Source organism: Myotis myotis, unplaced genomic scaffold (assembly GCF_014108235.1).
Source record: "Myotis myotis isolate mMyoMyo1 unplaced genomic scaffold, mMyoMyo1.p scaffold_m19_p_10, whole genome shotgun sequence".
Classification (NCBI taxonomy): Eukaryota; Metazoa; Chordata; class Mammalia; order Chiroptera; family Vespertilionidae; genus Myotis; species Myotis myotis.
Genome location: NW_023416314.1, coordinates 67,670,931 through 67,685,351, shown reverse-complemented (window position 1 = coordinate 67,685,351; position 14,421 = coordinate 67,670,931). Strand labels below are relative to the sequence as shown.

The window sequence follows — 14,421 nt, the reverse complement described above, 5'->3', positions numbered from 1 at the left end:
ATTCATCTATGGAGGACAGAGCAGGCTGCCCGGGGATTGGGTGGGGGCAGGGCTGGTCAGGCCTGTGGCCAGGAAGGATGCCCATCCAGGAGCAGAGGGTTCTGTCCCATCTTGGGCCACACTTCCCCTGCCAGGGCCTCTGGCTCTCTTCTGCCTTGATGAAGCCCATGCCACCTGCAAGTGCCCAACCTGCCCCCAATTCCCAACCCCAACCAAAGGCCCTGAGCTCAGGCTGAGACCAGCACCTCCTAAGGACTTTCCAGTAAGGGAACAGCAGCAGGTGGAGGTGCATCCCTGTCCCCAGCTGTCACTTGTGTGGCCTCTGGCTGGCTCCACCTCCAGCCTCGCTGGCATGCTGGCCCCCGCAGTTGTGGGGCCCCTCAAGGAAGGAGAGAGCCGCAGCAGGGCCCCACCCTGGCAGGAAAAGGCGGCTTCCCACTGGCCCGGGCCAGCCCGGCCTCTTGGCTGCTTTGGCTGTAGCCCCATCTTGGTCCTGTCACCCTGGCCACAACTATTAAAGTGCCATTTCCTGTCTGGACTGCAGTGGGTGTATCTACGTGGGCCCTTCCCATGCTCAGCTCATTCCCATCCCAGGAAAGCCCGAGCTTGGCTTTACTGCACAGAATAGCTTTATAAGTGATTCCCATCACAGGTGTGTGTCGAAGTAATACTCAGCCATGTCTGGTCCGTCCCGCTTGCGCTGCTGGGCCCGGGAGAGAAGGGGTCGAGGCCCTCGTCGCCTTGGGTGCTTGGGTTGGATCCCATAGTCTAAAGAGAGACAAGAGGCTATGGGTGGAGGGAGACTGGTTTTGAATCTGCTGAAGTCGCCCCTGAAAGGTGCTGTTTGAGATAAGACAACCCTGAGGCTGGACCTGGATGGCCTCCCCTAGGGCATGTTTCCTCAGAGGAGGGGAGGCAGGGAAGGGGAGGGATGCGGGATCCTACCATCCAACAGGCCAGACAGAGGCTGTGAGAGTTCCAAGGGGGCTGAAAAATCCTCAGGAACGGATCGCTGAGGCCTGTGGGAGATGGTGGGTGCTCAACGCTGGCCCCAAAGGCCACTGCCACCTCCCCGTGAAGCAGGGAGTGGTCCAGGATGGCATCAGCCTCTCCTCTGCCATGCTGCTCCCTACCTTCCAGGTCCCAGGCCCTGCTGAGCCCTGGCCCTGTGCTCCTGGGAGTTACCTCGGCGGCTGGGGGTGGAGGAGTGCAGCTGCCAGGAGGAGGGAGAGGAGGCAGAGGCTCAGCGGGGCCCTGGAGAACAGAGCCATCTGCGCAGGTCCCGATCTGGCTTCTGCTGCCCCTCCCCCAGCAGGACGGAACCGCTGCCAACTTCCAGGGCCACCTCACAAAGGGCATTAGTTCCAGGGCTGAGCGTCAGCACCAGCCCCTGACTAGGCCAGAAACCTCCACAATGAGGTTTCTCGTTGGATTTTACTGACGATGTAGGTCAGCAGGTGCCAAATCACATCTGTTCTAGTGCCACTGCCCAAGGTGGGCATAGACCTTTGGAGTCAGCTCTCAGTTCAAATCCCTACCTTGCCTCTTGCTAGGTGGACACGTCACTAATCTCTGTGGGCCTGTTTCCTCATCTGTGAGGTAAGGCACATAATGTCTCCAAGGTCTGGCACACAGTAGGCCATCAGCAAAAGTCAGTCACTGAATCCTCATCCCCCAGAGCCCCACCCACTCCCAGTCAGCCTCCTGCTACCACCACCGGCCACCTCCACCGTCTCTCCCTCCAACAGCTCAGTCGTTCCAGGAAGGTCCTGCCGGCCGGAGAGCCCAGAGCGGTCACTCAGCTTGGCCAGCTCCGAGATCCCACTGGGGGAAGCATTCTGAGGAACTTCCCACTTAGCTCCCCATAGCGTTGACCAGCCTGGCTCAGGGCCTCCACATGCCCTGCCATCACCCCAGAGCCTGGGCAGAAGGCAAGTTTGGCGGCAAAGGCTGGGACCTGTTCCTCAAGTATAAGTTTCCAGAGGGACTATGGGATCTCCAGTACTTGACATCTAGTGGGTGCTCAATAAAGATTTGTTGAGTGAATAAATGCAATGAGACAGTGTCCTGGAGAATCTTAACAGCCTGTGGCTGAGTAGGGGACCCTGTCTTTGGTTCCTGTTGGCTCTTAATGTGGGGCTGACCTGGCTCACTGCAGAAGCTCAACCCAAATGATGCTGGGTTGAACCACAAAGTCTGGGCCCCATCCAGACCTGTGGGATCAGAATCTGAGGCTGAGCTGGGGGTCTGCACTTGGGAAACTCCGTTGCTTCTAAGACAGCAGATCTGCTGGCAGGTCCAACCCCTTCCTTCAACTGCTGAGGTGCCTCAGGCCCAGAGAGGTTTCCCAACCTGGCTCCTGGTCCAGCCCCCGAGTCCAAGCAGCTCTGGAGTCTGCAGTATACCTGCTCCCTGTTCTTGGAGCACACCCCCTGGCTTCTCACTGACCACCTCCACCCTTGTGTGTCCTGAACACCACAGTCTGCTTCTGTATCCCACCTCTGCTGGGAACTATGAGCTCCCTGATGCTCTAACTCCAAACCCCTCGACCTTCACTCGTCTTGCCCCCAAGTTGCCACCTCTTCCTCTCTACAACCAGTTCCAAGGCCTGCCTGGGCCACTCCTAAGCCTATCGCCCTGCCATGGCCGTAATTCAGCCCCATCCACTGTTCTAGGTCTCCACCAGCAACGTCACTGCCCCCATCCTCTGTCTGTGCCCAGCAGCCCACCCTGCACCAAGCAGCTTCCCCACTGCCTGCGAGGCAGCTCCATTTCTCACCTGGTACCTGATGGCCTGTTGGATTTGGCCCTGACCTTCTCTAGCCTCATCCCCTCTGTTCCCACCCTCTACTTCCCTCTGCCCCAGCATTGGCTTCACGCCACTGCCACACTACACATGCTGCTTTCTGCACACAGGGCCTCTTCCCCGAGTCTGTCATCAAAAAACAGATGGAGCTTTACCAGTTTAACAGCCTGCTTGAACGAAGGCTTCCCTGACCAGTGAGCCTTCCGGGTCGTCAGCCTGAGCCGGAACACACCCTGAGGCTAGACTACTTTTCACACACACTTGCACTCGCTGCAGCGACCCGCGCACTGCATGCATTTACATGCGTCTCCTCCACCGATTGCTGGGAGCTGGGGCAAGAACTGTGCTGTACTCATTTCTGAGCAAATTGCACAAAGCAGAGCCTGCTACAGAGCAAGTGCCCAGCAATCCTTGGTAGACACAGGGAAAGTTGTGGGCCTCAAGCTGTGACAGGGTCTGGGGTTGGTGGCTTCTGAGGCACTGGAGAAAGCAGTCCAGAACAAAATGCTGGACCAAGAAACCAAGATGGCGGCATAGGTAAACACCAGAGATTGCTGCCTCGCACAACCACTTCAAAAATACAACTAAAAGACGGAATGGACATCATCCAGAACCACAGGAAGGCTGGCTGAGTGGAAACTCTACAACTAGAAGGAAAGAGAAAAGCATACTGAGACTCAGAGGAGGTGTGATGTGGAAGTAAAATATAGAGGTACAGAGGTGCATGTGGAGAGGGTTGGCGGCTGAGGACACGGTTGTCTTTTTCAATCGGGAGGGAGTTTCAAGCTCTGAGCTCCAGTTCCAGGCGAGTCTCTGGGGACCCAGACTCATACGAGAGAAACTGGACTGTCTGGCATCAGTTGGAACTCGAGGGCAGCTTTCTCTCGGGGGTGCTTGCAGCGATTGCCAGGACACTGAGAAGCAGGGCCTCTGAGGGCAGGACTGAGAGCAGCCATAACTGCTTGCTCCGCCCTGTTGATCCCCTGGGACCCTGCCCTGCCCAAGCCACTGAGGCTTTTGCATATGAAAGGCCTGGCCCTTTGCAATCTGATAATTACCTAACAAACTGCAGCTGACCCAAGGCCCCAGGGCAACTTGCATTGCATCACAGCTGGCTCCTGCTGGGTAGCCTCAGGCAGAGGCTAGATTAGCACCTCCTTAGAGATCCAGGAGCCAGTGTGCCCGGAGGTCAGAGTGGGACCATCCAGATTGCAGCTCCTCGGATTCATAAAGGACACACTCAGGGGGCAGACTCTGTGAGCACCAAAGCCCCATTGAAGCAAGTCTTACCCCAGAGGGGTGTCTCCAGCACAGTTCTCCCATTGCAGACACAGCTGATTCTCACCGCCAATTGGCCTGGAGGTCAATCCCTCCCAGTGATACCTACAACAATCAAGGCTTAACTACAACAAGACTGCGCACAAAGACCACAAGGGGGTGCACCAAGAGTGTCTACCTCAGGTAATTGGGGAGGCTGAGGCACTGGGCCCTATAGGACACCTAGTACAGAAAGCCACTCTATTGACACAGCGAAGCATAAAAAAATGCAGAGACAAAGAAACAGGACACAAATGACAGAAATGGAGGAAAGCAAACTACTGGATATAGAATTCAAAACCACACTTTTAAGGTTTTTCAAGAATTTTCTAGAAACCCTCAAGGTTGTGATAAAGGACCAACTAGAAATTAAGCATACGCTGACTGAAATAAATATTATACAGACTCCCAACAGCAGACCAGAGGATTGCAAGAATCAAGTCAACGATTTGAAATACGAAGAAGCAAAAAACACCCAACTGGAAAAGCAAAATGAAAAAAAAGAATCCAAAAATACGAAGATAGTGTAAGGAGCCTCTGGGACAGCTTCAAGGTACCAACATCCGAATTATAGGGGTGCCAGAAGAAGAGAGCGAGCAAGATATTGAAAACCTATTTGAAGAAATAATGACAGAAAACTTCCCCTACCTGGTGAAAGAAATAGAATTACAAGTCCAGGAAGCGCAGAGAACCCCAAACAAAAGGAATCCAAAGAGGACCACACCAAGACACATCATAATTAAAATGCCAAGAGCAAAAGACAAAGAGAGAATCTTAAAAGCAGCAAGAGAAAGACAGTCAGTTACCTACAAGGGAATACCCATACGACTGTCAGCTGATTTCTCAACAGAAACTATGCAGGCCAGAAGGGAGTGGCAAGAAATATTCAAAGTGATGAATACCAAGAACCTACAACCAAGATTACTTTATCCAGCAAAGCTATCATTCAGAATTGAAGGTCAGATAAAGAGCTTCACAGATAAGAAAAAGCTAAAGGAGTTCATCACCACCAAACCAGTATTATATGAAATGCTGAAAGGTATCCTTTAAGAAGAGGAAGAAGAAAATGATAAAGATACAAACTATGAACAACAAATACACATCTATCAACAAGTAAATCTAAAAATCGAGTGAATAAATAATCTGATGAAGAGAATAAACTGGTGATTATAATAGAATCAGGGGCATAGAAAGGGAGTGGACTGACTATTCTTGGGGGGGAAAGGGGTGTGGGGGATGCAGGAAGAGACTGAACAAAAATGGTGCACCTATGGATGAGGACAGTGGAGGGGGTGAGGGCAGAGGGGGGGTGGAAAACGGGTGGAGGGGAGCTATGGGGGGAAAAAGAGGAACAACTGTAATCTGAACAATAAAGATTTAATTTTTAAAAAAGAAAAAGAAAAAAAAGCAGTCCAGGAAAGGCTGGCCCCTCGGCTGGGGGCGGGGGGGGGGGGGGGGGGGGGCGGGGCGGTTCACCTGGGAGTCTAGGAGGTAACGCACGACAGATACCAAGGCAGACCGAGTTCTCCGAACCTAAGGGACCACCATCTGGCTAGAAACCAGCAGCACAGTGCGGTCTGTTTACAGGGAAAAGGGGGCAGGGCAGGGGGGCAGGAAAGGGGAAGACCAGGCAGAACCTACACCCAGCTCCCCCCAGAGCTGCTCAGGCTGCTGTTCTTTCCAGCCCAGCGTCAATCCCAGTGCTGGCTGGTGCCTGGCATTCTTTTCCCAAAGAAGAAAAGCCTTTTGCTCTCGACTAGGAGTTCAGGGCTTGCGGTGCCACACTGCACTGCGCTGGGCCACCACTCCCCAGGCTCCCTCACAGAGGCTGGCGAGCAGCAGGGCCCTGCAGGGGGAAGGGGCAGACAGTGGCTCTGGCCGGAAGACAGGCAGGCAGCTGTCATCACTGCCTGGGTTCAGCCTTGTCACCAGGGACCAGTGAGACAGGCAGTTTACTCCCGCAGCTGCCATGACAAGCAGCTCCCCGTGCTCGAGGTTCAATGCCAGCTTTCTGTGGCTGAGGAACCTGGGTCCCAGTCCTAGCAGAGGCTGCTTGGTCCAGCGACGAGGTACAGCGGCAGCGGCTCCACCACTGGAGGGTGCAGTCAAAGTTGAGAAGGTGTTAGAGGGCTGTGGTGGCGCCCAGGGCTGAGCACAGAGCCTGGCCAGGGTGGGAGTGCCAGGCGCCCCAGGCTGTGGGCAGGGAGAGGCCACAGACTTGGATACTGCCAGAGTCAGTTTTATTAGGGTCCAGGGGACCGAAGGGCCGAGGCTCCCCCTGCCCCTCCCCATGCCCCACTCCCGGATGTCTGTTAGCCCCAACTGTAGAAATAAATTTTCTGCCAGGCAGGTAAGTAATCCATGAGTGGCTCTGCAATGAGAGAGAGAGAGAGAGAGAGAGAGAGAGAATATGAATACACACAAGTTCAGGACTGAGGGCCAGACTCCTGGCTCTGCTCTGCCCAGGTTCCTTATCAGCCACTGTTGCTCAAGTACAGCTGTTCACATCTACACGGCCTGGAGACTGACCCTCACCTCTTCACCCCTGGGAGGCAGTAAAAGCAGCGATCTTTGTCTCCATTTACATGCTCATGCTCAGAAGCCACCCAGTGTGTCCAGCTGTACAGATGCTGCCAGCCCAGCCCAGTGGCTCTCTGCTGAGGTGGAATCTGCAAGCAGCCCAGTGGGCTTCAATCTCGCCAGAGTGTGTCCACCCAGAGTCTCATGTCACTCCAGGACATGGAGGCAGGGAAAAGGCTGATGGCTGATAAGGTCTAACTCCTCCCACGCCAGACACCCTCCTTCCAGCTGCCCAAGGTGCTACCGACCAGGCCGGCCCATGTCCAGGAGCTCTTCCCACCTAACGTGACCTCCCGCCCCCTCTCTGGTGGTGGCAAGAATCAAATTACAAGGAGACAAAGAGAAAACGGGGACAGGGCCATGCATGAGATCCACAACACACTGTAATAGTCACACCCCGCCCCATGCTTACTTGTCACCAGGCCAACGCCCGGGACATGGTCTGCCAGCAGCTGGAGCAGGAAGAGGATCCTGGCCCTGCAAGGAGATAAACAGGGAGCAGGCTGAGTGGGGTGTCCGGGTCCCTGCAAAGGAGGATGCTAAAACGCTTTCACCGACCACCTGACTGCAGGCAGTGCGTCAGGAGACAGAAAGTAACTATGAGGCAAGGACAAACCCCAGTACAAAGGACGAGATCTCGGGCATAGCTCCCAGCCATGGGCCTGGGATGCCCCACAGCTCCAGAGAGACCCTACTGTCTCTGTGACAACAGGAAAAGGGGGAGAAAAACTGTGCCTTCCCAGACTGCACCCTGCTCCTGTCCTCTGGGGAAACAAGGAATTTCTCTGACTGGTTTCTAGACCCTTCTGTCTGAGCACTGCTCTGAGGGTGCCAGGCTGATCAGCTCAGCGGAGAGCGAGCCAAGCTGGAGCCTGGGAAGCCACCTCTGCAATTACTGTTTCACAATGCCTGTCGAGAGACTGGGGCTGTGATGTCCCCTCTGTGCAGTGCAGGCAATCGGTGGGGTTGGTGGGGGGAGGTCATGAGGCTCCTGTGAGCCTCTTGAATATGGAAGAGGGTTTGGCTTTAGTGCCTTGTGAGCTTTCAAACTAATCTGAAAGCAGAACCTGCCAGACAGTTCTCCTCACGGAGGTGATAATAAACATGACATAAACGTGCTTTCTACCGTCTCAGAAAAAGACAGGAGTTGCACGGTCATAATATGAAGTACAGGAAGGGGTGTACTTTTTAAAACCTACAGAGGGGTCCCAGGAACCTCCTGCTGTTCACACCCCAACTGCTATACAGGGAACCCTCCTCAGATTCGGTCGGACCTCAGACAGTCACCCTGGCCGGCCCGTGGGAGACTTGGCCCTGGGAACCACACCGTCCTTCCCCGCTGTCCCCACAGGCCTTTCTGTGTCCGATGAGGCTAAGAGCTCTGGACCCTCACAGGTGACAAAGTGGGGCAAGGCAAGGGTCAGGCCGAGAGAGAACTTGGCTGTGGGGATCGGATCTGCTACTGGCCAGCTGGGTGGCTTTGTTTAAACTGCCCAACCTCTCTGAACCTCAAGTGCCTCCTGTAAGAAGTGGGGATAATCCAAACTACTTGACAGGAATGTGCAAGTGACCTGGAGGGTGTGGCAAGCCCAAGCCCACCACGATCCCTGGGCACGGTCCTCTGTGTCTCCTGCCAACAACTGCTTAAGCTCCTGCACCCATGGGCTGGTGGTCCCTAGTGCTCAGAGAGCAGGTCTAGGCTGGATCCAATAAGTGAACAAGTGACCACATCCCAGGACAGCACACAGCAAGTGCTCAGTGAACCTGGGATGGGGGAAGAGGGAGGGAGGAAGGCGTGAACAAGGGCTGGGACACTGGTATCCCACTTCCTGCCTCTCTCCCTTGCTGAGGATGGGCCCCGCCATTCGCCATGCGCTGTAGGGCCCTTACTCGGAGAAGCGGTCATAGAATGGGGAGCGCAGCAGGTAGTAGAGCAACAGGATGGTCCGACGCCGCAGCTCCAGCCGCTCCCTCCGGGTCAGGCCCTTCCTGTCACTCAGGAGGCTCAGACTGGGGAGATGAGGGAACACAGTTAGGACCAGCAACAGGAAGAATAGGGGCGCCTGCCCGCCCAGGTGGGGCCAGGCCTGTAGCACAAAGCCTGGAGGAGGGAGTGGAGACCCCAGACAGGCCCAGGCTCACCTGGTCACATCCACGACACCAGATAGGAGCCAGGGTTTCCACGACCGCTGCCCCCATAGGCCCAGGCTGAGCACTGATGGCCAAGGCGTCAAGGATGTCTCCAGCACGGGGCCCGCCCTGCTCACTCCTGTCAGTCCCTACCCCCAAGCGGCGGCGGCCCCATGCTAAGGATACAGTGCAGCAGGGGCCGGGCAATATACAAGGACTCTGCAATGGTTTCCTGCAGCCCCAGCGGAGTGGGGGTGACGCTCAGCTCCTCCCGGTGCTGCTGTTGCCGTCTCTCCTGCTGCTGGGGGGCTCCCCAGTGCCTTGAGTGCAGGGACGGAGCTAGAACACAAGGGCAGATGAGAAGCCAGGCCCAGGCTGGGCATGGGGAGGGCAGGTGGTGATGAGAACCAGGCCCTCGGGCCCATGATGACTCAGCACTGAGGTGCCCAGTCCAGCTACGTCTTACACTTACTGTTCTGGAGCGTTCGCACCACTCTGTGTGACCGCTTCCCCACGTATGACTGCTCCTGGCCGCTACCGCTGTGCTCACCATCTAGCAGGGACAGACAGAAGGCCATACTGTCAGAGGGACATGTTTCCAGCAAAGCCTGCGAAGAGTATGTGTGCAGTGAATGAAGGTCATGGTTTAAAGGGAGAATGGATGAGCCTGTGCGAAGGCAGCAGCTGAGGCAAGGACACTGAAGCAGCGAGAACCCAACCACATCTACAGAAACCACAGCACTAGAGGGGCTGTATCTTCTTAATCCCTGGCTTTCAACATGATCTAGAGGAGAAGCAAAGAACTGCCTCCATTCAAGGCCAGGAGAATGAGGCTCAGAGCCCAATAGGTGATGGGCCCACAGCTCTGAAGGGATAGATCTGCTGGGTGTCCTGCCTCATGAGCTTGGGGTTCTGAATACGGAGGCAGGCCCAGAGACGAGGTTGGCAGGATCCCCATCTCCTGCTGATGCTCTGTCCCCTCGTCATGCAGACCACAGAAAAGGATGAGGACTCTCATGTCAGAAGTCCTGTGTTCAAGTTCTGATTCTGTCCCAACCTAATTTCTCTCTCTCTCTCTCTTCTCTGTAAAATGCAGGGTGATGAGAACAAACGAGTTGATGGGGACAGATGTGTTCCATTAATGGACAAGATTCATTGGGTCAGCACTAAATCCACAGAGTAGTCCCATGCTCACTCCACCCCAGCGTGGGAAGCAGCTTACCCGGGGGCTGTGCCTGGGTCTCCCTGTCCAGTGGAACGATGGGGGGTGAGGTCTGGAGGCCAGCCTTGAACCAGATGAGCAGGAACATTCGCAGTACTGCCCTGGATTGGGAGTATGGCAGGGCTGGGGGGGAGGTGACTAGCCGGCAGGGGTGCAGAGGAGTGCTGTTGAACCCCATCTGTACAGCTGGCCTTGGTTACCCCCACCCGGGGCCTGCCCTCCACAGTCCCAACATACTTGGCCAGCTGGATGAGGGCAATGACGAGCCAACGGCCCACTTCACCCCACACCTTGGCGGCCCCCATCTCCATGAACACCTCCACACACTCCAGCACGCTCAGCCATGTTAACAGCTTCTGCTGGGACAGCGACTGCAAGAACCCCAGGCCAAGAGATCAAGGGATACTCCCTCTTCCCAAGCCTCCCCCAGGGCTCTCCTCTGACAGGAGGTGGATTTTCCCCTTTCCAAATGTGAAGGCCTGAGTTCCCCACCTGGGACAGGCTACTCCATGATTCTAAAACAGTCTCTTCACCTGAAATGGGGACATTGACACCTGGACACTTCACCCCATGAGATGACTCAAGGCTCAAATGGACAGAGGCAGGTCTCGTATTCTATGAGACCATAGCATGTGCTACGCACACAGGTTGGTTGTTACCATTTCTTTCCTGAGTCCCCATGCTTCCCGCCCTCAGTTCCTGGCAGAATTCTCACCACAGGCAGCTTTTTCCGAAGCTCCTTGCGCAGGATCCCATCGTTGAGCAGCACGAGCAGGTTCGAGGCAGAGTACACTGAGGGGTAGAGTGTGGTCTTGAGGGGCTGGCTCTGCAGCCTCCACCTCCTCACCTTTTCCCCAGAGCTGCCTGGATCACCTATCACCTGCTGTGCTCAGCCACCCACAGACTGTGTGGAAACCAACCTGCCTCCCTGCCCACTTCTTCAGAGCTCCACACTCCCCAATAGGATCTCGTGTGGCAGGCGGAACAAGAAAGGATGATCTCAGGGACAAACCAACCTGGAACTGCCCACTGTGCTCCAAATAGCCACAGATGTGTGGTTTCACCTCCTGGCCTCTGCTTTCTCTGCAGCCTGTCCCTGAAAGCCTATTCCCTCTCCACCTTTCAAAACCCAGCTCTTCCTTTCAGCACCATCACCTCCAGGACTCACTGGGCAAACACTACAGAGGCAGTCAGTCTGGGGATCCTGGCATCTGGGATCATCAGAGGCTGTTCTCTAACCTCACTGAACTTCTGTTCCCTTAACTGGACACTGAGGACAACAGCACTGACCTTATATGACTGTCGGGAGGATTAACTGGGCAAAGGCAAGGAAAGCCCTTGGTCCAGCCGCCTGACCGGTCAAGGAGCCCAGGTCTGTCTTTCAGCTATGGGGACACGAGGGCCCAGGAGAGTGGGTGCTGGGCCTTTGTGCCAGTCGGTCACAGCACAGGATGACCTAACGGGAAGCCCGGGACTGCGACTTGGGGAGGTCCCCCTCTGGGAGGCACTCGGGGCCCTCCCGCCCCCCACCCCCCACCCCCTTGAGCCCGCTCACCCAGCTCTGACAGCTCGTGCGAATCGGCGAAGCGACCTGAGAAGACACAGAAGGAGGCGTCGGTGAGCGCTGTCCCACCCTGCGGGCGTGGGTCCCTGGATGTCCCCTCCCTACGCTCTACGGGAACCTGGAAGGAACTTCTCCAGCACCGGGACCACTGCCCCGACTCCTCCGGGAAGGGGACCCGTGGGGTCAGAGGTCAGAGCCTCAAAGGGATGGGTCAAAGGTTGGGGTGGCACCTGCCAGCAGGTAACTGAAGCCCCGCACTGCCGTCTCCAGCTGGGCCGTGGCGGCCGGGTGACGAGTCACGTACTCCTGGTAGCGGAGGCCCAGGAGCCGCAGCTTCTCCATCCTGCCCTGGGACCGACAGACCCACTGACTGCCTGGGCCAGTGGTGGCGGCGCCTGGCTTCCTGTGCCCTCCTTCCTGCTTCCGGTGCTAGGCCCGCCTCTCCGTTGCTTAACTTCCGCGGTCTGGAAGGACGGTGACGTGAAGGGCCATTGAATCCCAGATCACCCATCTTTTTACATTGCCTCCCCCAAAGGTAGCGCCTAGCAACCGGGAGCCTAATCCCGCCCTCCTTGCTCCTGCAGGTCATTGGTTAACACAATCTCCGCCCCGCCCCACCCAGGCAGCTCAACAAAGTCGGGACTAGCTTTTCCGCCTTCCCGGTTGGCTGTCCTTGCGCATGCGCAGTTCCAGCTCCAGGGCGGTCTGGGCCTCACGTTCTAGAGGGGCCTAGAGTCTTTCCAATAGAACGCCGAGAGGCTCGAACGGGGGGACCGGGTGTTAAAGGGCTGGGAGGTAGCGCGCGAAAAGGAGCCTCCATCAGACTTGAGGGGGCGCCGGGAGAGTCTAATATAGTCGGAGTGTGTCTCGGCAGGCGCGTGTCGCCAATTTCAACGTCTCCCGTCGAGTGCTAGGGAAACGGAGGCAGCGATGGATCCTGCACCCCACGCAGGCTCCCTCCTCCGGACAGCACCGTCAGTGCTCTGCTTCGGACCAAGCTCCTGCAAGGACTTTGCCCACCAAGAGCGCGCACCTGCACTCCCACCTCCGTGGAGAAACCCTGGCCCGAGCTTCGGCTCTCGGCTGGGGAGTTTCCCTTCTCTGGACCTCGGGTTTCTCCATCTGTAAAATGGTTTGCGGGCAGACTTGGTCCGCTTTCGGGCCTCGACGCACCTCCCGGAGCTCAGCTGCTCCGTAAGCGATGGAGGCAAATCCTGGGGATCCCTTCCCAGTAGCCTCCTAGAAAGGGGCAGCGCCCCGCCGAAACCGGTTTGGCTCAGTGGATGGAGCGTCGGCCTGCGGACTGAAAGGTCCCAGGTTCGGTTCGGTCAAGGGCATGTACCTGGGTTGCGGGCATATCCCCAGTAGGAGATGTGCAGGAGGCAGCTGATTGATGTTTCTCTCTCATTGATGTTTCTAACTCTCTATCTCTCTCCCTTCCTCTCTGTAAAAAAAATCAATAAAATATATTAAAAAAAAAAAAAAAAAAAAGAAAGGGGCAGCGCCCCGAGAAGAGTGGCCAGAGGCGCGAGTAACAAACGCTCAGGCGGGGCAGCTGCTGATTGGCTGCGGAGAAGGGGGCGGGGCTGCCGGCAGGTGTGGTACCTGAGAACAGTAATATGTCATTTTAGCCAATCCCCTCCACCAGATACCATCTCCAGACGAGGGAAGGATCCGCTTCAGAACCCAGTCAAGCCCTAGCCCAGGGGTGGGCAAACTTTTTGACTCGAGGGCCACAATGGGTTCTTAAACTGGACCGGAGGGCCGGAACAAAAGCATGGGTGGAGTGTTTGTGTGAACTAATATAAATTCAAAGTAAACATCATTACATAAAAGGGTACGGTCTTTTTTTTTTTTTAGTTTTATTCATTTCAAACGGGCCGGATCCGGCCCGCGGGCCCGTAGTTTGCCCACGGCTGCCTAGCCGGTTGGGCTCAGTGGAAGGATCCCGGGTTCGGTCCCGGGTTCGATTTGGGTCAAGGGCATGCACCTTAGTTGCAGGCTCCTGCAGGAGGCAACCAATCTATGCGTTTCTCTCACATTGTTATTTTTCTGTCTTTCTCTCTTTTACCCTCTGTAAAATCAATGGGAAAATATCCTCGGGTGAGGATTAAAAAAAAAAAAAGAAAGAAGAACCCAGTCAAGATTGGAATCCTGGTCTAATCTGACCATTTGGTGTTTTAAGCAGCACACCTCACCAGGAAGCCACAGCCCCTCCTTGCACTCACTCCCTCGAGCCTTCTCCCCAGCATACTTTCTTCTGTCTTGGGCAAGGAATCACAGCTGCCCTCCCGACTGGACGAAAGGGGCCACATGCTGACCTGACAAGCTCAGGGGAGGCCTGCATGGCCGTCTTGCAAACTCAGAGACCTAAAGTAACCACAAAGGATGGTCTGAAATTAAACGTTCACGAAAGCAGTTATGGTGGGTAGTCACCTCCTAGGCCGTATCTTCACTGACAAGGCCAACCTTTACCTTAACTGAGCCTATCTGTCTTTTTGCATCTGTAATAACACTAGAGGCCTGGTGCGCAGATTCATGCACTGGTGGGGTCCCTCAGCCTGGCCTGCATCCTCTCGCAACCCAGGACCACTCAGGGGATGTCAGACTGCAGTTTCGGATCGGGCCAAAACCAGCAGTCTGACATCCCCTGAGGATGTAGTGTGCCAGGCGGCTGGGGAGGAGCCTGAGCCCAGGCTGGGCACTGCTCCCACTCATCCCAGCCCTGCTGTGCTTGCTGCTGCTCAGTAGCCGCAGTAGTGCTGCCACGGAGTCGGGAGAGACTCCAACACTGCAGCTGCG

At 55.9% G+C, this 14,421-nt stretch overlaps 2 protein-coding genes across 4 annotated transcripts; both read right to left on the bottom strand.

Annotated features, from left to right (window-relative positions):
• Position 1: 1 nt before the first annotated feature.
• Positions 2 to 1,599, bottom strand: CUNH11orf94 (chromosome unknown C11orf94 homolog). The gene is given in 4 exon segments (XM_036326096.1): positions 2 to 768; positions 946 to 1,019; positions 1,186 to 1,287; positions 1,289 to 1,599. Coding segments are annotated over 4 exon segments (369 nt in total). The 5' UTR covers positions 1,360 to 1,599; the 3' UTR covers positions 2 to 646.
• A 4,747-nt stretch (positions 1,600 to 6,346) lies between these two features.
• Positions 6,347 to 12,923, bottom strand: PEX16 (peroxisomal biogenesis factor 16). 3 transcript variants are annotated; one of them, XM_036326092.1, is made up of 11 exons: positions 11,854 to 12,919; positions 11,611 to 11,646; positions 10,771 to 10,847; positions 10,293 to 10,426; positions 10,056 to 10,156; positions 9,306 to 9,386; positions 9,020 to 9,172; positions 8,846 to 8,918; positions 8,594 to 8,713; positions 7,116 to 7,180; positions 6,347 to 6,494 (listed from the first exon to the last, which is right to left on the bottom strand). In XM_036326092.1, the coding sequence occupies exons 1-11, from the start codon at positions 12,206 to 12,208 to the stop codon at positions 6,436 to 6,438; spliced, it is 1,254 nt and encodes a 417-aa protein (XP_036181985.1). In that variant the 5' UTR covers positions 12,209 to 12,919; the 3' UTR covers positions 6,347 to 6,435. The 3 variants fall into 3 exon arrangements, with proteins under 3 accessions (XP_036181985.1, XP_036181988.1, XP_036181987.1); XM_036326095.1 differs by having other exon boundaries at positions 11,850 to 12,908; XM_036326094.1 differs by lacking the exons at positions 10,056 to 10,156; positions 10,293 to 10,426 and having other exon boundaries at positions 11,850 to 12,923.
• Between the last annotated feature and the right edge of the window lie 1,498 nt (positions 12,924 to 14,421).

Coding starts and splice junctions, on each gene's coding strand:
- PEX16 (XM_036326092.1), bottom strand. CDS start 12,208: ATGACCTGCAGGAGCAAGGAGGGCGGGATTAGGCTCCCGGTTGCTAGG. Junction 9,387..10,055: donor GACCCAGGCACAGCCCCCGG/GTAAGCTGCTTC, acceptor TGTCCCTGCTAG/ATGGTGAGCACAGCGGTAGC. Junction 8,919..9,019: donor TGCCCGGCCCCTGCTGCACT/GTATCCTTAGCA, acceptor CTTGGCCATCAG/TGCTCAGCCTGGGCCTATGG.